The sequence below is a fragment of the Liolophura sinensis genome, chromosome 9 (genome assembly GCF_032854445.1).
Source record: "Liolophura sinensis isolate JHLJ2023 chromosome 9, CUHK_Ljap_v2, whole genome shotgun sequence".
NCBI lineage: Eukaryota > Metazoa > Mollusca > Polyplacophora > Chitonida > Chitonidae > Liolophura > Liolophura sinensis.
Genome location: NC_088303.1, coordinates 31161987 through 31186101, shown reverse-complemented (window position 1 = coordinate 31186101; position 24115 = coordinate 31161987). Strand labels below are relative to the sequence as shown.

The 24115-nt window shown below is 38.9% G+C and overlaps 1 protein-coding gene across 1 annotated transcript; it reads left to right on the top strand.

Moving 5' to 3' along the window:
- Window positions 1-358: 358 nt before the first annotated feature.
- On the top strand, window positions 359-23976 carry LOC135475178 (nuclear pore complex protein Nup93-like). The gene is made up of 24 exons (XM_064754967.1): window positions 359-389; window positions 1986-2209; window positions 2768-2885; window positions 3999-4061; window positions 5580-5705; window positions 6211-6285; window positions 7016-7108; window positions 7525-7664; window positions 8636-8765; window positions 10242-10339; window positions 10824-10886; window positions 11217-11294; window positions 12943-13118; window positions 13773-13964; window positions 14517-14643; window positions 16212-16284; window positions 16842-16886; window positions 17175-17291; window positions 18159-18277; window positions 19360-19477; window positions 20169-20252; window positions 21156-21226; window positions 22592-22655; window positions 23586-23976. The coding sequence occupies exons 2-24, from the start codon at window positions 2028-2030 to the stop codon at window positions 23703-23705; spliced, it is 2472 nt and encodes an 823-aa protein (XP_064611037.1). The 5' UTR covers window positions 359-389; window positions 1986-2027; the 3' UTR covers window positions 23706-23976.
- Window positions 23977-24115: the final 139 nt, after the last annotated feature.

The following is a 24115-nucleotide window of genomic DNA, read 5'->3' as shown; positions in this document are numbered from 1 at the left end:
AAATAAAGTCAGCGTCAAAACCCGCTGTGGGTAACTCCATCTTGCCTAAGAATTAGTCCTTAAGTCTTCTGTGTTAGGAGGAGAATTGCCATCGAAAACCGCCGAAGTGCAGTTCGTACATTTCTGGTAGAACTCTTTTCCCAGACGAAATTCACTGGCTGAGAGGCAACACACCACCAGCATAAATTACAAGGTGTTAAAGATGGAGGACGCGATGAACTCCACTTACACCGATCAGAAAGTATATTTGGTTTAGTAAAACACGGGAGACAAGCGAGTCATATTTTTGGTTCTTGGTTGTCATACTCCTCACAGCGCTGACTTTCTTCCCAGCATGCGCTTCGTTTACATCCGATAGCATTGGCGGTTACTTCTCACATTATCACGTTGTAAGTATAGAAAGGGCAAGTAGGTTGGCTGTGACTGTTGATTTTAGTCACATACTAATTGTTGACGTGAAAGTAGTGATCAGGTTTATCAACGTAAAAGTCAGTAGCGATAACGCCAAAGTGTAGGCTAGTAAGAAGGCGTCGGTACAAAATAAACGCGACGAAACAACAACAACACTGCCTTCACACATTGGCTTAAATTTTCTGACGAGATACTGTACCAGATATTGTGATGAGCCTTTCGGCGTGCTGCGGTTCTAGTCAGAGGTCGGTCCGTTAAAAGGACTAAGAGTTTCCAATCTACGTTGATAACGCTAAATTACCCACGTTATTTTCTTGTTTCACCTTCATCCAAGCACTTGGTCATTCTCTCTTCGAGAGGAGAGAATGACCATATATGTTTGATGCCAGGTACAGTATGTTCATTTTGAACAATATTTTGACAAACAAAGTATTTGGCACCTCTTCTCCACTCTCTCCATTCACACTTTCACTTGTGCCTGCCATTGTATGTGCACGGACTGCTTACGCACCTGCGTCCCACACTGAAACTCTTCATCCTTTGAAATCGGGACTTCTGACTAAAGAAAATTCGAACTATTTAAACAATAACCCAGTCTAATGTTTTTAAACATATAGCCTTGTTTAATGTTAGGATAATTTAATGTTGCATTTTCTTTTGACAAGAGAAAAATTATTTGCTCCTCGAACAGGCAGCTTTGTGCATAGACAGAGCAGTGTATAGGCCGAAATTTTGTATCGTCAGGGATGGCCTTGAACACAATGACAAACTGCCACAGTAACTTCATCAGGTTTTTATATGAAGCGTGCTCTGACATTGGTTTGGGGCCATCCTTAGCTGAACAAAATTTTGCTAAATCTAACGTAAGAGCAATGGTGGACCTGGTCCGTCTAGATGGACTCAGTGTGACATTTTAAAATTCTGACATTCATCGTAATACTGAGTCCATCCGTATCTTTCCAAAAAATCACTGCAGATTTCCGAGATAGTGATGCACTCAGCAGTAAGGTGAATGTCAAAATTTTAAAAGAAAAGAAAATTTAAATATTTTCTTGTCTTTGTCTTTATTTTACACAGGAAGACAACCAGCTCATCAAAATAACCTTTCGCTGATATTTTCCTATGATATCTAAGTTGGGTGCTCTACATGGACACATGAGGATTATTGTACATGATGATGTATGCATTGTTTTAGGCTTGAATCAAATTCTCCTTGCGCTAGCAGTTTCCGTTTTCCAAGGAGGTTGATGGGGTGTTCAGGCCTTCCAGACTCTAGCTTTCCTTCATCCATAAACCTCACTTCCATCTTGTACTCTATATAGCCTAAAGAATTTGCCTCAAAACGTGCATTTTTAGAGGCTTTCATAAGGTATTAGTATTTGTGCTGAAGCTTGTATTTGTCCAGTAGGGGTAGAATCCTTCCTTCCAAACAAACCTCAAAACACCTTTCTAGGTTCAAAAAAGCATATAGTCATGGAAAAAACTTCAGTAACAATCAAAATCAAATTTTCTTGAGTATGGTGACAATTGCTAAACAAAGAAATAATTAAATAATGTAGTTTCTAATGTTTCAGGTTGATTTTTATTGGGTGTAAAGGCTGTTACCAGATTCCAGGATGGACTTGGGTACAGATGGGTTCGGAGATCTGCTCCATCAGGCGGAGCAGTTGACCGCTGAGATGGACAGCGGTACTGATCTGCCGAGAGTGGAGAGAAACTTACAGCAAATCCTGGAGACTGGCCAGAGACTGTGGACAAGAACGGCGCAGATAAGCCAAGATGCCACAGATGTCAAGGCGTGAGTCCGGAGTAGTGACAATCACATCCCATTTAAGTACATCAAAGTCTGGTCAAACCTGGGTCTAATCATAACAAAGACTCTAAAAATTTTATCTGTTGCTACCTCTGTCCAGTATAATGTGTCATGTCTGTTAACTTCGATATAATACATGAGTGGCGGCAGCACATTGGCAGCAGTTATCACCTTACAGTATATGTAAGACACAGTACACGTACATGCAAAAATTGTAAAACTCCAAGCATACATACATCTGTACAAATATGTACACGTTTTACCCGCCAGGCGCAAGCTTGTAGTCTGAAGGAGGAGGGGGAGGGGGAGGTGGGGTTAATGACTCGTACTTAGCGTACGTTAATAAATATAAATGAAATCGTGATTTAATAGGGGTTAAGGTTTTTAATATACTTTGCAAGATAAAAAATCTTGATTCAGAAGACTGAAATCATTTGCAAGCTATAAGTATTATTAAAAATTGTTGCTTAACTCAAAATATCATTTTAGTTTGCATCAGAGGAAACGAGGAATTCATTATTGTAACAAATATTTTATTTTCAGCTCGATTTTGCTTGGTTCCAAAGGCTTTGATGTGCCCAGAATTTCACAGAAGTTAGAAGGTCTCAGTGCAGCCAAGACGTTTGAACCTTTAGAACCAATACTTGATACAGACGTACAGGTCAGTACCCTAAAGAGCTTTTAATCTGTGGTGATGTATTTGTTTATTTATTTAATTGGAGTTTTGATATGCCTCGAAAGCACTTTGTTTTGATATTCATGGTTATGATTTCATTTTCCTTAAAACCATAATCTATGTTTTCGAGCTCCTTTTCATGTATCTTGTAAGAAATGATCTACAGTGGAGATGCACTGGAATGACATCTTACTCCCATATCAAATCCCTTAATACTCTCCCAGGGCTCAGTTGGTTAGCAAGCCAGCACGGCACAATGACCCAGGAGCCTCTCAATAAAGCAGTCACTGTGATTTCAAGTCCAGTTCATGCTGGCTTCCTCTCCGGCCGTGACTGGCTGCCGTGGTATAAGTGAAATATTCTTGAGTACGGAGTAAAACACCAATCAAATAAATAAATAAATAAATAAATAAATCCCTCATGTCAACATTATAACTGCGGAAACAGAGAAATTACATTACTATGTGTACAAAAGCCATATGATAATTCTTGTTAAGTTAGCTGGTATAACAACAGTCAAGAGCTGTACATTCTCTGTATCTAGGCCTACCCTAAGTCTTTAACCTTTTCAGCCACCTTTGCAGAAACATTCTCAGAGACTTATGGGGTGTAGAGAGCCAATTTGCACAGTTTTATGAAGCTTGTACATCTAGCGACACAAAAAACAAATCATTTTAGCATCCTTTTGATAATAATTGTATGCTTAAATTCCACTGAAAAAAGTGCTTTAGTGGTTAAAAAGAGTTGAAGAGTTGCAGTAAATACAAGACTAAGACGGCTTAAAGAGTTGAGGTTATAGATTTATTAAAGTTACAGGGTCCACTTCCACTAGGCATCAGAAATCATTTATGGCCTAGCATTATGACCTAGACATCATGATTTACAAATTCAGTTAAAAGAAATGTAGCTTGTGAAGCTGTGTGGAAGTGGGCCCTGGCTAGGAATGGCACTATCATGCTAAAATGAAAGTAATACATGCCAAATATAGCCGCAAATTAGTGTGATAACTGAATATTGATTTTTCCAATGTTTTATTCTTTACTGTCTCTTTGTTCTGAAGTGTATTTAATGTTTTTTTAAAATTTTTCTATTTTGAAGGGTTTTTTGAGGAATGAACGTGAAAACACAGTTCTTGCTGTTATTGAGCAGACCAGAAACAGGGTGAGTGCAAATCTTTCTGGTTTGTAGGTCACCTTACAGATGTAGTGTGGTGTGTTAATGCTGTATTTGACCTTACACATCCAGTAGTGAGGTGTATTAATACTATATTTCACCTTACACATGTAGTGTGATGTAATAATGCTGTATTTCACCTTACACATGTAGTGTGATGTATTAATGCTGTATTTCACTTTACACATGTAGTGAGGTGTATTAATGCTGTAGGTCACCATACACATGTAGTGTGGTGTATTAATGCTGTAGGTCACCATACACATGTAGTGTGGTGTATTAATGCTGTATTTCACCTTACACATGTAGTGTGGTGTATTAATGCTGTATTTTGCCTTACACATGTAGTGTGGTGTATTAATGTTGTATTTCACCTTACACATGTAGTGTGGTGTATTAATGCTGTATTTCACTTCACACGTGTAGTGTGGTGTATTCGCCTTACACATTTAGTGTGGTGTATTAATGTTGTATTTCACCTTACACATACATGTAGTGAGGTGTATTAATGCTGTATTTCACTTTGCACATGTAGTGTGGTGTGTTAATGCTGTATTTCACCTTATTATTAATGTTGTAGGTCACCTTACACATGTATTGTGGTGTATTCATATTGTATTTTACCTTACACATGTAGTGTGGTGTATTAATACTGTATTTCACTTTACACATGTAATATGGTATATTAATGCTGTATTTCACCTTACACATGTAGTGAGGTGTATTGATGCTGTATTTCAGTTGCTTGATTATGACTGATTCATTCATCCACCTTATAGGGCTACTTACATGTAATAGGGGTCGTGGGTTTCCCCCGGTCTCTGCCCAGTTTCCTCCCACCATAATGCTGGCCGTCGTATAAGTAAAATATTCTTGAGTGCGGCGTAAAACAACGGCCAGATAAATAAATCAAGTACATGTAATAGGTTTTTGTGAAGTTTGATTAATTTCTTATCAGAAAAACTCAAGTGTTGGGATCAGAAGTGTTATTTTATAGTCCTTTTATAGTCTTTTATTTGTTATGAAAGTGCATTTTTACAAACTGAACATTAGGTGAAGGAGAGGAGTTGATTAGATTAGTGTGTGTGTAAGAGTATCTACCCAGGTGATCTGTCAGTGGTTCATGTTTAACTGCATCGTATCACCTGAAATAGATGTTCAGTGGCCGAGGGCATTAGCACCCCAGCACGGCGCAATGACCCAGGAGCCTCCCACCAATGCAGTTGCTGTGAGTTCAAGTCCAGCTGATGGTGGCTTCTCTCCCACTGTATGTCCTAAGGTCTGTCGGCAACTTGAAGATGGTTGTTGGTTTCTCTCCGGGCTCTGCCCGGTGTCCACCCACCATAATGCTGGCTGCTGTGATATACATGAAATTTTCTTGAGTACGGCGTAAAACACCAATGAAACAAATAAATACATCAGTTTTTTACCACCATGATAAAGTTTATTTCTCTGTAAATATGGTAAGCATTTATAGTTTTATTCCTTTACATGTGTCCATTATAGACATTTGAAGAGGCAGAGAAACGCCACTGGGAATGCGCAGAAAACGAATGGGAGCGAGAAAAACAGAAAATCCTGAATGCTCTGATAGGAGCAGGTCAGGAATTGGACTTACAACCAGAATCTGAGGTAATTTTGATGACTATTATGTATGTAGAAAGGGAGGCGGGCAGATGCTGAACGGCCTACGGTGGATGCCTTTTCATCATATGGTGGCATGGGTTCAGACCCAAACATGGACAGGGAATTTGTACATTTTGCACTCTCACTGTTTGTGGGGCCTTGATGGTAATAAGCAGTAGATAGCACTGGTGTGGCTGATCATTGAATACCACTTCTCCTCCTCCAGTGTGGTATGCATATCTTTACATTATGTATGTCGCACATGGGAAGTTTGATGGTACATTTGTACCTGGTTTACCCCAGGCACTCTACAACCATACAACTGGTCATTTTTTGCCAAGTGAAAAATTGAGTCTGGTGTTAAAACAATAATTACATATTTAAATATATCCACAAACCTAAGAACCCAGTGTAACAATAAGTCTCATCTTTGGGGATGTGAAACTTGTCTCGTAAGTATAATTTATACTCGCGTAACCTAGCAACATTTTCTCATGTTTTTAATTTGCAGAGTATTCTAGGAGAGAGCATTAGCATGCATGGCCGCAGTGCATTGGACAATGTGGAGATGGCCTACGCCAGACAAGTGAGTGGTCTGTTTGTTTGTGAAAGGACGGCCAATGGGATACGGGCAGATGTTCCTCTCACAAAAGGTGGCCCCAGTGTGAAGTAGGACTTCACAAGTACATCACAAGTCTTTTATTGCATAGCACAAAACATGTTGCATCCTGTGGTTTCATCTGTGACGTATTTGATCCACCCACTGTGACGTCACATTGTTGACGCTGCAGTGGAATGTCCAGCGGCACTGGAATGGTGTAATACTTCCCACTTCGGACTTTTCAGACTTTTTTTAGAATTTTCTTTTCTGGCCATCAGTTCCCATGCCTGTGAAATAGAAGTCACCATATGGAGAACTGCTTATTGATCATTGTATCTCACTTGAGATAAGTTGACTCGCAGATGAGTGACATTGGACCTGGATAACATTGCAGGGAATACATACTCAAACTGTGTTGTCATGTTGAAATTATAAGAATTAAATGACATGTAGGAGGGGAAAATGTTGAATGTTTGTCTTAGGGTTCAATAAAAGTTACATTTGTGAAATACAACCTTAATTTGTTAAGATACTTAACTAATGCTTACAGTTACAAGAAATTAAGTTTATTACTGATTTAAGTTTAAAAAAAATAACAAAATATTGTTTGTCAGATTGTTTCATTTGTTTTCAGGTTTAATTTTACGAGTAAACGTAGTAGAATTTATAATTGTTTCCATCAATTTTAAAATACTAAGTTGTTTTTGCCTTTCAGGTTTTTGCCTACAATGACCAAATAATCAAAGGTGGACTTCGGCCAAATTTGGTGGAAATGTTTTCTGAAGTGGCCCAAATTATTGATGACAAGGTACATATGACTGGTATTAAATTAATGAGTCTAATTTTTTGTGGCCCAAATAATTGGTGACAGTATTAAGTTAATTATGAGTTCCATTTTGGCCTAAATAATTGATGAAAACGTACACTAACCATTTTTTTCATGTTTTTCTTATAACCTTTAAGTCAGTTAACGCAAAACATGGTTGTACATGGGAAGGTCTGCCAGAGACCTGCGAATGGTTGTGGGTTTCACAGGAGCTCTGCCCAGTTTCCTCCCACCATAATGCTTACTGACATTATGGCGTCAAACACCACTCAAATAAATAAACACAAAACATCTTTCGAATCATGCTCTTAAGGAAACCTGTTCTTATTGATGTAGTCAGCGCATCAGGTATCCTCACTTACAACTCTTCAGACTTTGTCAATGTGTTTGGTTTTCAGAATATCATTGAATTGTGGGAAATGGTGCGTTTTATGGTGGATGTTCCCGTGGCAAGTGGCACTAGCATTCAGAACACGAGAACTTCCAGAAAAACTCAGCAAGGATTTGTCAGACAGGCCCGAAAGTATTTGGAGCAAAAGTAAGTTAATACGTTTGAAAACAAATGTGAGTTTTTGTCTTTAAAAACTGACTTCTCTAAAAGCACAAGTGGACATAAGTGTACAAACTAAGGACTGTTAATTCATATTAAGTGTACGGAAGCTGTTTTGAATTACGTGCGAGTGAAATAATTGACTGATGTCTAAATTATCACACGTCCTAGTGTGCAATAACTTTAGCAATGCATGTACTATAACCCATGATTCAGTTGGTCAGCATGCTAGCACAGCATGATGTCCCAGGAGCCTCTCACCAATGTGGTCGCTGTGAGTTCAATTCCAGCTCATGCTGGCTTCTTCTCCGACTGTATGTTGGAAGTTTTGCCAGCAACCTGCAGATAACCTCCTCCCACCATAATGCTGGCTGGGGGCTGTATAAGTGAAATATTCTTGAGTACGGTGTAAAACACCAATCAAATAAATAAATAAATAAGCCATGATAAAGCACTTGTTATCTGCCATAACTGACATGACACTGTTTCAGACTTATTCTGTGGGAAGCGCAGTGCACCTAGCAGTAATAAATCACCCTGTTAGGCACCAGGTAACATTATTAAGACTCTGACCCTTAGAAGAATGGGGTGTAGAGACAGTGAATCTGCCAAAGGTTGAAATAATAGGTGTCCACCTGACAGACAGGTGGAAATAAAAGTTACATATCACATGCAACTCTTTGAGGAAATTTCAGAAGTATTTCCTGGACCAGACTTAAGTATATCAGATTTGTTCCTGTGATATTCATCTTGAATTTAACCTGTCAGTACAAATACATGCTACAAGATTTCTTCTTTCTAGCAGTGTTATTTAATTGCGTTTAGGCTGAGCAAACTAAAAGCAAAATGTGTCCAGAAATATCTCAGATTTAGCCACCTGTGCATACATATTCCATTTGTCCTCTAATGCCAGGACTTGCGTGTGTTTCATCATAGATGTGTCCATGATTTGTTTTTAGCTATGTGAAATACATCACCACGACCATATATGGCAACCTGCAACAAGCACAGCTGGGCGGGATTCCAGGCACCTATCACTTGGTGCGCAGCTTTCTGAATGTGAAGCAGATGAACCTGAGGGGTCTTGAGGTATGTGTGCTAGTCTGGAAATAGTTTTTCAGACAATGTTATTTACATGGCATTTTTGTCCTGTACCAAACCGTGTCAAACTACTATTTGGTACAGGACATTGTCCTTTATCCTGCTGCTTATTTCCAGGCTCCTGCCATAAGTGTGTAGGTCTGCCAGCATTCTGCGGATGGTCGTGGGTTTCCCCAGGGCTCTGCCCGTTTCCTCCCACCATAATGCTGGTTGCCGTCGTATAAGTGAAACACTCTTGAGTACGGCGTAAAACACCAATCAAATAAATAAATAAATATTTCCAAGCTTGATGCTACACCGTATTAGCACATTTTCATTTTTGCAAGTTTTCAGTCATTCCATCAGCACTTATTAAAATAATATATAATATATTATTTAAAGACATTAAAAGAATTGAGTATATTTACATGTATACTCTTAGAAACTCAAACATACATATAAGAATTAACTGAATTTACCTGAAAAAACCAAAGGATATTTGGTTCAAATAGGTCTTGAATATATTTGGCCTTACTGGTTAGAGCATTATTCAGACTGCAGTGATAAATCCTGAGTTTAGTCACGTCCGAGACTGTCGAAAGACCTTTGTACTATTTGTGGTAGAATAGGCGATGTACTGGTTGGCCTGGTGTCAGGATGCAGTGGCGCTTTATTTCATGGGACTTCTTTTTTTTACAAATCACTTGAAACATGCACCTGACATCATATACATGTAGTTCATTATTGATAAAGACATTTTTAACCGTAGTCAAAATGTTTGAAGCAGCACTTCCAGACTTACTCCTTGTGGCCTTGTGGCCTTGTGGCTAGAGTGTCCGCTTCAAAGTCGGGAGACGTGATCAACTGGGTCAGGTCATGCCGAAAAATGGTTCTTGTTGGTGCCTTGTTTAGCACTCAGCACTGTTAGGTTAAAGCAAGGAATCAGGACTTGTTGGCCCGGTGTCAGTGTAATGTCACAGCAAGACACAGAATGCTGTGGACTCAATCATAAAAATTGTTTATAATAATGATAAGAACAATGATAAAACCCATGCACACATGAATATCCTGACTCCAGGTGATTTAGCATAGGTTAGTCTTGTCAGGAAGCAGTGACAGCCAGCAATTATGATGTGACTGATGTAACGTATACTGAATCAAGATTTATCCACAGTCTAGTCTAAGAAGGAAGCAAACCAACAAATGTACATGGGGTATCAGCAAATTTTCCTCTCACAAAAAGTAGCGGTGGTGTGAATTAGGTCTTGCATGTCACAAGTCTTTTGTTGTGTGATCCCAAACATGTTGCATGCTGCGGTTTCATCTGTGACATAATTGGTCCACCCACTGTGACGTCTCACTGTTGACGCTGCAGTGGAATGTGCAGCATCACTGAAATGATATAATACGTGCCACTTCAGACTTTTTCTGGTGTCCCATTGATTTGTATGGTTGCTAAAGCAGTGCTTGTTGTTGTTGTTCTAGGATGGTACAGTTGAAGGACATCCTGTGTGGGCCATGCTGTATTACTGCTTACGCTGTGGAGACCTTAAAGCCGCTCAACAGGTTGTTGACAAAGCCCCGTAAGTCATCAATAAGCTTTTATAGTTTTTATTTAGCGAGAAGGGTTAAGGGTAGATAATCCTTAGCTAAAGATTTTTGTTTATTTGAATGGTGTTTTACAGCATACTCAAGAATATTTCACTTCATTCATCGGCAGCCAGCCCTAGGAGGAAACTGGGGAAACCCACCACCATCTGCAGGTTGCTGACAGACCTTATACATATGACAGGAGAGGAAGCCAGCATGAGCTAACCACTAGGCCACGGAGGCCTACTTAGCCAGAAATAGATATAATTTAGTGCTAAGATTTGAAGAGCTGTAAGACATGGTAATAGACAGATATTTGGAGAAGAGTTTAGTGCTTCAGTGATACTCTTACTTCTGATTTAGATTGCTGCATGGAGATTTGCATGCAATTGAGGTTGGGTTTATATTGTACTTGATAAAAAAAGACAAATAAGCATTAAATTTTGAAATTTCCTGTTTGACTGTTGGCTTTTTCAGACACAATCTTGGAGAACACTTCCCGAATTTTCTTCAAGAATATAGCAGCTATGAAGGACATAGGTGAGTAAACATGTGCCTGTTTTCAATATACATATTACTCTGTTAGCCTTTAAGATTTTCAGATTACATGGAAAATTTTCAAATTTGATTAAGTACAGGAAAGTGTTGTAAACCTGCCTTTGTTGGAGACTGTGACAAACATTGGAATCTTAGTTGTCATATTTGACAGTGATTGTATTTTGAAATCAGCGGAAAGAATAAGGATTTTATGTTGTTGAGAAATTATCTGCAGAGATTTATGTATGATGTATTATTAAGATAGTTATTCCCAGGCGGGTAATGTAAAGTTTTGACACACACCCTGTAGCCTTTATGTTTTTTATGTTTCAGATTGAGCCCTAGTAATGAAACAATGATCAGGTTACAGTACAGAAGAGCGATCAAAAACAGCAGTGATCCTTACAAAAGGTAATATATATTCCCCCAGAAACATGTCAGTGGTTCTTACAAAGGGTAAAGGCCTTCCTCATAAAACACTGAACTGATTCTTACAACAAGTAACAACAGCCCTGAGCAAAGACAGTGGTGATGCTTACAAAAGGTAAAAACAATCCTCAGCAAACACATCTGTAATGCTTACAGAAGGTAAAAACAATCCTCAGCAAACGCACCTGTGATGCTTACGGAAGGTAAAAACAGTCCTCAGCAAACACACCTGTGATGTTTACAAGAGGTAAAAACAATCCTCAGCAAACACACCTGTGATGCTTACAAAAGGTAAAAACAATCCTCAGCAAACACACCTGTGATGCTTACGGAAGGTAAAAACAATCCTCAGCAAATGCACCTGTGATGTTTACAAAAGGTAAAAACAATCCTCGGCAAACACATCTGTAATGCTTACAAAAGGTAAAAACAATCCTCAGCAAACACACCTGTGATGCTTACGGAAGGTAAAAACAATCCTCAGCAAATGCACCTGTTATGCTTACAAAAGGTAAAAACAATCCTCAGCAAATGCACCTGTGATGCTTACAAAAGGTAAAAACAATCCTCGGCAAACGCACCTGTTGTGTTTACAAAAGATTAAAACAATCCTCGGCAAACACATCTGTAATGCTTACAGAAGGTAAAAACAATCCTCGGCAAACACATCTGTAATGCTTACAGAAGGTAAAAACAATCCTTGGCAAACACATCTGTAATGCTTACAGAAGGTAAAAACAATCCTCAGCAAACACATCTGTAATGCTTACAGAAGGTAAAAACAATCCTCAGCAAACACATCTGTAATGCTTACAGAAGGTAAAAACAATCCTCGGCAAACGCACCTGTGACGTTTACAAAAGATTAAAACAATCCTCGGCAAACACATCTGTAATGCTTACAGAAGGTAAAAACAATCGTCAGCAAACACACCTGTGATGTTTACTGAAGGTAAAAACAATCCTCAGCAAACACACCTGTGATGCTTATGGAAGGTAAAAACAATCCTCGGCAAACGCACCTGTTGTGTTTACAAAAGGTAAAAACAATCCTTGGCAAACACACCTGTTGTGTTTACAAAAGGTAAAAACAATCCTCAGCAAACACACCCATGATGTTTACAAAAGGTGAAAACAATCCTCGGCAAACGCACCCGTGATGTTTACAAAAGGTAAAAACAATCCTCGGCAAACGCACCTGTGATGTTTACAAAAGGTTAAAAAATCCTCAGCAAACACATCTGTAATGCTTACAAAAGGTAAAAATAGTCCTGATCCTAAAGAGCAAATATCCCTACAAAAAGAAAAATATTCCTCAACTAACATGACAGTGTTAAAACAAAAGGTAAAATACATTTCTCGTTAAAGTAGAAATGATTTTTAGAAAACTTTCAAACATTCTCTGTCTAAATGAGCAGTGATCCTTACAACATTTTTCATCCAACAGAAATGTCTAACGACCATTACCATTAGTGAAAACATCCCTCAGAAACATTAGTGACCTTAAAAAGTAACATGTCAAGAATATCTCTGATCTTTTCTAAAGGTGACTTAAAAAAAAAAAAAACAACCCACCACTGATGCTTACTAAAGTGTGTGTTTTGACTCCTGGTGTGTTTGTGTGTTTACAGGGCTGTGTACTGCGTGATTGGACAGTGTGACTTCAGCGAGGACCACACAGAAGTCGCTGACAAGATTGACGACTACCTATGGGTGAAACTTTGCCACATCCATCCAGAGACGAATGACATGGGGTCAGAGACCTTCACCTTACAGCGACTACAGTCTATACTTTATGAGGACTACGGTAATTTTATATCATTTGGACCTCCGTGGCCTAGGTACCGGCTTGGTAGTGCAGGGGAATGGCCTGGCAGCAACCTGTTTATGGTCATGGCTTTCCTCCCACCATGATGCTGGCCACCATAAAAAAAGTGAAAATATTCTTGAGTACAGCATAAGATAGCAATAAATTAAATAAAAAATAATTTAGATCATTGTTTGTTATCCTCTGGCCTTCAAGTCTGTTGAGTAGGTTGTTATTTTTGTGTTCTTTAGCCTCATTGTTCTTCTCTGTGGCCCAGTCTATGCATTTAATGCTGTGTGGGGCATGATGGGAGATTTCACAAGTTAGAGAAAGCAACCTATTGAAAATTTTGTCACTTTTGCACTTCAGCAGTGTCTTCTGCTACATGTATCTCAACAACTGTAAAGTGTGGGAAGGTCTGCGGTTGGTCGTGGATATTCCCTGGGCTGTGCCCGGTTTCCTCCCACCATAATCCTGGTGGTTGCAGTATAAGTGAAATATTCTTGAGTCTTACTTGGTCTCTGTCAGACACAAACCTAACTACATGTGGCACACATGGAATAAAGTCTCTGATGTGGCACATAAGACCAATGAAATAATTAACAGACAAATGGTACACTTTTACACATGCCTTTATCTTTCTGCATGTTTCAGGTGAGAGCCATTTCAATGCGTACCACCAGCCCCACCTGTACTTCCAGGTGCTCTGGTTAACAGCTCAGTTTGAGGCTGCCTTGGAGTTCCTGTCCCGCATTGAGAAGCTCCGCTCCCACGCTGTCCATGTGGCCCTAGCCCTGCATGAGCTCCACATCCTCCACACCCCCCACACAATACAGGCGCAGATGTGTAAGTCCATGGATGTCAGGCTCACAGGTGTTTAGAGCCATTTCTTTAATCATATTTTATGGTATGGTATTCTAAATGGTCCACATAAGGTCACATATAAAGTTGTAGATTTTACCTCATAACCTGGTTGATTATTTCTCATGAAAGTAAGTTGAAGTTGAACGTCCGCAGACCCCTATCTTTCCTGTGGTAAAAGTGTTATATTTTACATACATGCACAGGGTTTTGTGGCTGCAGCTTTAATACTGCTGTGCATGAAGAGGTTGTATAATCTAGATCATTGTTTTCTTTAATAGCATAAATATTCGGTTACACATGTTGAATTTTATTCTACGGAGTATTACCTCCGTAAAATTAAAAGACTGTGGCATGATTTATTTACATTTGTGTTTGAAGGATGAACATCGCAGAATGTACTTTTCACGACTGTTTTTGTCCCACATGCCACAAAACTTGCTTTATATTTGAAAAAGAAAAAAAAAATGTGTAGTGTCTCTGTTGTTTGTGACTCATTTTTGAGGTTTTTTTCTCCATATTGTATTGATTTCTCAGTGAGCAAAGACTCTAGTGATCCCGATCCCCTCCGACGTTTGAATATCGCCCGACTTATCATGATGTACACTCGGAAGTTCGAGGCCACTGACCCTCGGGAAGCCTTACAGTATTTCTACTTCCTCAGGTCGGTGAACGTAATGATTGTTCAAGTGTTGATTTATAAATATCCAAACTGGGGACAAGGCTGTGCCTCGGTGCTAAGCTGTACGGCCTTAGCAACGAGATACAGAGGGCACAGGTTCAATCCTGGATTCATGCAGGGAATTTGATGTATTTCTCTGCTCATGTTGTACATGTACTTGTACCCTTAGACAGTGTTGTGATGTGGATGGCGTTCCTGTGGCCGTTTGTCTTCTTTGTCGTGTTAGATTTCACTTGATTTTCACCAGCTACATGTACTGTAGACCGTGGTATTAGAGGTTAGAGCATGGTTGGGTGTCAGTATGATATGACTGGGTGGGGTGTCTGGTGTCCTTGGTATGATACTTCAGTGAGGGCAGCGCGTGCGCTACCACAAGAAGACACAGTATATGTACACAAACCTAATTACTCCCCGTCCTCGTATGACTGAAAAATATTTAAATATGCCATTAAACCCCAAGCATACATACATATATACTGCTTGTTTTGGGGTGGTAGCTGTAAGTTCAGAGGTTTGTCTAGTACAATGTACCTGTCAAAAGGTGGTGATTCACCGAAATACTTCCTCCACCCATAAACCTGACTCTCGTTGTTTAAGTGGAACATATTCAGAAGTATATGCCATAAATTAGACGTCATTGAGCTACTCCGGTGTCAAGATGTGTATATCTTAATAGCAGGGTTAAATGATAAGGATCAAGTTAATCTGAATGGCTGTTCTAAATGACATTGTAACAAAAAAATGGCATTGTACTAATTGCACTGATGTATGTTTCAGGCATAGTTATGATAGTACGAAAGCAAAAGTTTTCTGTCATTTCCAAAATCACGGCATCACCTTTCAAACCTTTATGACATCATTCCAAAATAACTGCCTTTAATATTCGAGGTCATATCTGCCTGATTCGTCTTCACATAAATATTATCATGCCACGTCATTAGAGACAAAATACCGTTATTCATCCTAAATCCTTGTGAGTGCTGGTGTTAGCTTTATTCCAGAGGGTATCCTTCGTATGATTTTAATATATATATATATAGGGGCCTCCGTGGCTCAGTCGGTTAGCGCGCTAGCGCAGCGCAATGACCCAGAAGCCTCTCACCAATGCGGGTTGCTGTGAGTTCAAGTCCAGCTCATGCTGGCTTCCTCTCCGGCCGTACATGGGAAGGTCTGGCAGCAACCGGCGGATGGTCATGGGTTTCCCCCGGGCTCTGCCCGGTTTTCACCCACCATCATGCTGGTCGCCGTCGTATAAGTGAAATATTCTTGAGTACGGCGTAAAACACCAATCAAATAAATAAATAAATCATTGGAGACAAAATACCGTTATTCATCCTAAATCCTTGTGAGTGCTGGTGTTAGCTTTATTCCAGAGGGTATCCTTCGTATCATTTTAATATATATATATATCCCCCTGGTTTCTTTTGGGACAGAAGTAGTGCTCACTGTAAAAGAATTAGTGCTGCACAAAACACTCATAACAATAAAGACACCGTTGTGAATGTAGATAGATTCTGAAATATTTTTCTTTTATGATGACTGTTGTGCAGAGGTTTGCGTACCAGTCAAGGGGAGAACCTTTTCATGTCCTGCATCAGTGAGCTTGTTCAGGAGACCAGAGAGGTGAGGTCAAGAGGTCAAGGTTATCTGGTGTCAGAGGACAGTATACTTCATAAACAACACAGTGTTTCACCTAAAGTAGCATATTTCAGGTCACTCAGTGGGCTTGATTCTGATTGATTCTTTCAGTTTCTAGAGCCATTTTAAATGAAGTTTAAGTAATTTCTTATCAGGAGAACTTGAGTTTTGTCAGCAGAAGTGTCATTTTAATGTCTTTATGTGATTTTGAATACATTTTTATGTACCAAACTTTAATATATAACTTAAATATGGAAATAGCCCTAGCTATAATAATAATAACTATGGATAATGAATAATTATGAATAATGCATGCAGGAAACGTAAACAGAAGACAATGGCCATTATTACCCACTCAGTGTTGTTTATTATCTTGGATATATAGGTGTATTTAGAGCTTTTTGAAACAAATTTTGTTTTCTGTAAATATTGCCTCAAGAATGAGAAGATAAGTTGTTGGATAATGCCATGCTTGTACGCCACCAGACAAATACGTGTATGCATGTCATTGAAATGTCCTCCCTCTCTGTCTCTTTTTTCAGTTTGACATGCTCCTTGGCAGGCTGGAGGCAGATGGTACAAGAAGGGTGAGGAATGTCAATATGTCAAAGCAGGCACATTTTTAATAGTTTGCTTTTAAGAATATAATATTTATCATTGAATTAATTTCATATTGTGTCGTCTGGATTGCTGAGAGTAGTTTAATTAATATTACGCCGTTACATTTCTGCTCATTTTCAGCATTGCTCAGCATGTCAGTGGTTTGGACGTTAGGTTAACCTATTTGTTTTGTTGAGTTTTTGTTTTTATTAGTTAATCATTTCCATAGGCTTATAGTCAACAATGTTGCAATGCCTTTTCTGCTATGTTGACAGCCTGGAGTGATTGATAAATTCCATGGTGACACCCAGAAAATAATAGAATTGGTTGCCAAGGATACAGAAGTGAAAGGGCTGTTGGAAGATTCCATCAAGTTGTATGACTTAGCAGGGGTAAGTGTTTTGTTCTCTAACGTGGTATGCGTGTGAATACACAAGTTTCGAGATGATACATTAGTGATGCCACTTGGTGACATGATGTCATCTCCATATGACACGACAGGGTCAGGTCATGCCTAAGACCATAAAAGAGGAAGTGGTAACTTCCTCGTTTGGTGTTCAGTATTAAGGGGATAGTGCAATGACTGGTTGACCCGTATCAGTATAACGGCTTGGGTGGGGTTGCTTACTTGCCTTTGGTAAGGCATCTCAGTGAAGGAGCACTATATAAAAGAGCGGAGGACTGTTTTTAACATGTTTTGGACAAGTATGTCTCTATATTACACACAAAAAACATCCCCTGACAGTACTACTGTAGGTTCGACATCAGTATTATTCCAACAGCTCAATGGGGTAGGGGACATATAGTACTTCCAGAATAGCTTTTATAGAGAGAATTGGGTTAAGTACTCTTCTGTGCCGTTACCACGGGTTTTTGCCACCTCTTTAAGATTGAGCGGTTTATTACAGTTATCCCCTGCTCATGAAACTGTATTGATTTTGTTAACAGTCTAAATGAATAGAAAATAAATTATTTCACTTTTAGACAAAAGTTAATGTCTTTTTAAGGAGAAACACAACAAAACTGCAGACATTTAGAAATGTTGTGTGTAAAAGAAGGTGTCTTCCAGCAGCCTGCGGATTGTCGTGGGTTTCCTCTCGGGCTCTTCATTGTTTCCTCCCATCATAATGCTGGCTGCCATGGTATAAGTGAAATTTTCTTAAGTAAAATACTAATAAAATAAATAAATAAATTCAAAAGAAGGCTCTTGTAACATGTATTTAAAGTGGCAGTGAGACTTTATCCGGCTTGTTTTGCAGAAACATGACAAGGTGTTGGAGTTGTTGAACAAGCTGTTAGGCCAGGTGGTCTCCCAGCCAAGCTCCGCCCAATCCTCAAGAGACCGAGTGAAGAACCTGGCTGTCAGTGTGGCACAAAGGTACGGGTATAAAACCTCTAAACAGTCGCAGCTAAACGCACCAGTGGTCAAAGAGCTCAGGATAGGACTTTGAAGTAGGGTTGATGTATGGGGCCACGCTGGCTCGAATGATAAAAGCAGTGGCTTATTACGACTATCAGGCCCATGACCAATGAGCTTGGTTTGAATCAAGCTATTGCTGTTTCCGCTTTGCCTTTAGGTCAAGCAGATTGTCTGGTAGCAAACGCTTCAGTGGCCTGGTATTTAGATTGTCCACCTCGAAGTCAGGAGCTCTGGGATCAAACCTAGGTTTGGTCATACCAATGTTTTTTAAAAATGGAGATGTTAAAGCAAGGAGACAGGACTGGTAGGCCTGGTGTCAGTATAATGTGACTGTGTGGGTTGTCATGTCTGGTGTCTTCTGCATGATAGTTCACTGGAGGCAGCATGGACTCGCCCTGCCAGAAAACGGCCCAGTATATGTACACACAGCTAATGAATCTTTTAAAGTTTTTTAAAAATGGAGATGTTAAAGCAAGGAGACAGGACTGGTAGGCCTGGTGTCAGTATAATGTGACTGTGTGGGTTGTCATGTCTGGTGTTTTCTGCATGATAGTTCACTGGAGGCAGCATGGACTCGCCCTGCCAGAAAACGGCCCAGTATATGTACACACAGCTAATGAATCTTTTAAAGTTTTTTAAAAATGGAGATGTTAAAGCAAGGAGACAGGACTGGTAGGCCTGGTGTCAGTATAATGTGACTGTGTGGGTTGTCATGTCTGGTGTCTTCTGCATGATAGTTCACTGGAGGCAGCATGGACTCGCCCTGCCAGAAAACAGCCCAGTATATGTACACACAGCTAATGAATCTTTGTCATCATGTGACTGAAAAAATGTTAAGTGTAACGTTAAAACCCAGGGAGGTGTACATATGTTCAGTGGATATTCAACAATGGTAAACATGCCTTGTTAATAGGGTAGAGAGAGTTTTAGACAGAAGATGACCACCTCATTGATGCCCTTTGTTGAAGTTTGAATTGTCAGAAAACTTTACTACATGTTATCATCATCATATTAGAAGTCATTTTGTTATATTTGAACAGATACAGAGCTACTGGGCACGATGGTAACCAAAGCAACAGTGTAACCTTCTATCTCCTCCTTGACTTAGTGACCTTTTTTGACCTGTACAATTCGGGAAATTATGATCAAGCAATCGAGGTAAAATTCTTCTCCATTTTTAACTTCTTAAAACAAATAATCAACTTTTTCTATTTACATTGTTCTCTTGATGATGACCTATTTCAAGTCATGTATATGTGAACTCAAATCTCAGGGTTTTTGTGATATTTCAGTTATCTGGAAACGTTATTTTGTGTATGAATAGCTATCCTGAATTGTCACCCTTTTGGAACCATAATTCAAATGCAGTGCATATATTAATTAATTACCCCTTACTTGACTTCGGTAAGACGTCTCAGTGAAGCAGCACTATATAAAAGAGTGGTGATATCCGTCCTTCAAGAAGGAGGCACATTACATGCACTCTAAGGATTCCTTCGTAGTCATATGACTGAAAAATTGTTAAGTATGACATTAAACCCCAAGCACTCACTCACTCACAAATGTGTGAATATGCATGTACATGTATGTACTGCTTTCAAATTGTGCTATTAGATTACTTTGGTATTCAGTTGTTCTCATCTGCATGGATGAAAATACGCTAATGCTGGCTTCCTCTCCTTCCCTACATGGAACGGTCTTCCAACCTTCGAATGTTTGTGGGTTATCTCAAGGACTCCGCCCAGTTTCCTACCACAATAATGCTGGTTATTGTCATGTATGTGACATATTCTTGACACCAATCAAATAAATAAATAAATAAATCTGTCTGTCTGTCTGCGTGTTACAGGTGATGCAGGAACTAAAGCTTCTTCCCCTCACTACAGACCTGGTGGAAGGGAAGGTTAATGACTTCAAACATTACACTGTTGAGGTAAGGCGATTACTAGAGGTACTTTTGCTAGTAACCCTCTATTTGTACAGAGAAGATATTATGTTGCCTTGAGTGCTTCATGTTGCCGTAAAGAATTTCATGTTGCCTGAAGGATTTTTTGTTGCCTTCAGGGTATCTTGTGGTTTAGGGATAGGGCCTGGCCTTGAGGATACAGTGAACATTGCGTGAGGATACCATGTTGCCTTGAAAATATTGCGTTGCTTAAGGATACTAAATGTCCTTGAGGAAATCATGTTGCTTTAAGAATACTGTGCTGTTTAAGAATACCACAGGATACCTAAAGGATATTCTGTTACTTCAGGATATCAAATTGCTACACTACCTGTATGTTGTCTGAAGAATATCAGATTTCCTGGAGGACAATGTCTTGAGAACTGTCAAAAAGTTTGTCAGTAACTTGCCAGAGGTTGGTGGTTTACTCCACCTAGAAATTGTACAACTGTCCTATATACATGTGAGAGAAAGTTCTTGAGCATATTGTTTATACACCAATCACTCATAATTCATTGGGGAGCCAGTTCAAGAAATGAAAATGACTCTTTATCGAAAAGCCATGAAAGCAAGTTTTTAATATGTTGAAAACATCCGAATCTGTGTTTAGTCAGAATCATGTGAAAATGTTAAATTTTAGTTAAGGGTAGTTACTTGTATATGGGGAAATGTAAACTTTTCTTCACATGGAAATGTTTTTAGTTAGAGAATATAAAAACAGTGATCAAGGACAAACAACATGATATTGATGTGTGAGATGTGGCATAGGTTAACAGGTACGCAGAGCTGTTTCAAGGCGTGCAATGACAATGTAATTTTGAAAGTGAAAGAGAAGCTGAAGCAAGTAAAACTTAAATATACATTTTGTGCGTGTGTACATTGTGCTGACAGGTGAGGAAGTGTTTACCTGACATTCTGCTGGCCACCATGAATATCGTCCTCAATAAATACAAGAATGCCAAGTAAGTAGAAGCTTTAATGTAAAAGAATAACCTAAAGTTGGTAAAATGTTATTGGAAAGAACCAATATTTATAACTGCCTACATATTTTATATGTATTTTTAACAGAATGAAATGCAGTTAAATACTTTTATGATGTGAAAATGAGATAATTTTTTTTTTTATTTTTACTTTTGTAAAAAATTATCTTGATGTTCAATAGCCTAATGTCTACCCATGCACAAAAAAGAGCTATTTCAACATTAAAACACAGAGAGAAATCAATAAAATCTGTTTTGTTTCCATTGATGATTTACTTTATTTGGGGGTATTCTTTCAACAGCAGCTTAACCACATACAATTGTGCAAGATGTGTGCTTCAAAGCAGAAAGCAGTATCCACCATTGATTACAATAATCAGTAACTGTAGGTATTGAATGGGCATATTCATGTATGTTTATGTAATGGTCCACCTCAAAATGGTATAGCAATCCTATAAAAGTTAGGGGGTTGCCTCGACAGGTTTTAGTAATCCTATAAAAGTTAGAGGATTCCCTTGACAGGTTTTAGCAATCCTATAAAAGTTGGGGGATTACCTTAACAGGTTTTAGCAATCCTATAAAAGTTAGGGGATTGCCGTGACAGGTTTTAGCAATCTTATAAAAGTTAGGGGATTGCCTTAACAGGTTTTAGCAATCCTGTAAAAGTTGGGGGATTACCTTAACAGGTTTTAGCAATCTTATAAAAGTTGGGGGGTTACCTTAACAGGTTTTAGCAATCCTATAAAAGTTAGGGGGTTGCCTTAACAGGTTTTAGCAATCTTATAAAAGTTAGGGGGTTGCCTTAACAAGTTTTAGCAATCCTATAAAAGTTAGGGGGTTGCCATATCAGGTTTTAGCAATCCTATAAAAGTTAGGGGGTTGACTTAACAGGTTTTAGCAATCCTATAAAAGTTAGGAGATTGCCCTAACATGTTATAGCAATCCTATAAAAGTTAGGGGATTGTGGTAACATGTTATAGCAATCCTATAAAAGTTAGGGGGTTGCCATAACCTGTTTTAGCAATCCTATAAAAGTTAGGGGATTGCCTCAGCAGGTTTTAGCAATCCTATAAAAGTAAGGGGATTGCCTTAACAGGCTTTAGCAAACCTATAAAAGTTAAGAGATTGCCATAACAAGTTTTAGCAATCCTATAAAAGTTAGGGGATTGCCTCAGCAGGTTTTAGCAATCCTATAAAAGTAAGGGGATTGCCTTAACAGGTTTTAGTAATCTTATAAAAGTTAGGGGATTGCCTTAACAAGTTTTAGCAATTGTGTTAGGGGATCCTATAAACGGACCTGTAATGTTGGAAATAGAAAAGCATGTACACCAATATTTTTTTTTTCAGAAACACGTCTTTACAGAGTCCAGGGGGCAGACTATTTGGTGCAGCAGATGGCGGAAAAGAAACGGTAAGACAGAAATCAAAACAAGTATACTTGCTAGTTAATGCAAACTATTCTCGGGCCATGGAGGCCAGAGTCATCAAATTCAGCAGTGTGTTTCATGCAAACTTCTATTTTGCCTGGATCTTTCATTGGAAGGTGTGTGTCATTAGGTCTCTTCTTCCGATACCCTTGTTCAGATATCCTTGAGTCTTTTGTTTTGAATTCTGAAATATGCCTTACTCTGGAACTTATTCAGGGGTTTCATATAATAGCATTTAATTTAACGCTGAAAGGGCTGCTCCATTGAAATTTGGCCTAATAAATAAATAAATAAATAAATGAATAAATAAGATAGGTTTATTATTGGTGAAAACTTAATAGAGCTCAGGGAAAACCATCATCCTCTCCAGGTTCCTGACACAATGGCTTTCTTACCGGAGAGTACTAGATTCCAGCAAGTAAGCTGACTGGTAAAGAGTCGACAGACTACTGTATCATTGTAATCTTAAACTTGTAAAACTGAAATTTGCTGAAATTTACGGCTTTAAACGTGAAACGTTTTGCTTCAACCATGAAATATCTTTGCTCTCATGTCAGTTTGATCAACAGTAAGAAACCTAGGCCCAGTTTCACAAAGTGGCGTATGACATTTTTTATCATATATTTGTTGTATAATATTTTGTACATCACTATTACTGTACCATTGTCCTATATGTGCGATTATCGTACTTGTACGACATCTTTGTGAATCTGGGTCCACAGCTGTATTAGTTGTTTCTTACCTCATGTGCTTACCTTAAAAAGTGTGGTAGTCCCTGTGAAAAAGAAAAAGAGACATTTTAGTCTTGGGTGCAGCATAATAATTTAGAAGAATGTGTGTTAATGTAATTGATGAATAGTAATTTGTAGATGTGAATTTAATAACTCACAGGAAGTTTTTTTTTTTATTAACAGTACCTAAACTATCTGAGGAGTCAGGCTCGGGCGTTGATCATGTTTACTGGGATGCTACCGTACCGGATGCCTGGGGATACCAATGCTAGACTGGTACAGATCGAAGTCCTCATGAACTGATGTGTGTGGGAATTTTCATCAGGGGATACCAATGCTAGACTGGTACAGATTGAAGTCCTCATGAACTGATGTGTGTGGAATTTTCATCAGGGGATACCAATGCTAGACTGGTACAGATCGAAGTCCTCATGAACTGATGTGTGTGGGAATTTTCATCAGGGGATACCAATGCTAGACTGGTACAGATTGAAGTCCTCATGAGCTGATGTGTGTGGGAATTTTCATCAGGAGATACCAATGCTAGACTGGTACAGATTGAAGTCATCGTGAACTGATGTGTATGGGAATTTTCATCGGGTGATACAAATGCTAGACTGGTTCAGATTGAAGTCCTCATGAACTGATGTGTGTGGAATTTTCATCAGGGGATACCAATGCTAGACTGTTACAGATTGAAGTCATCGTGAACT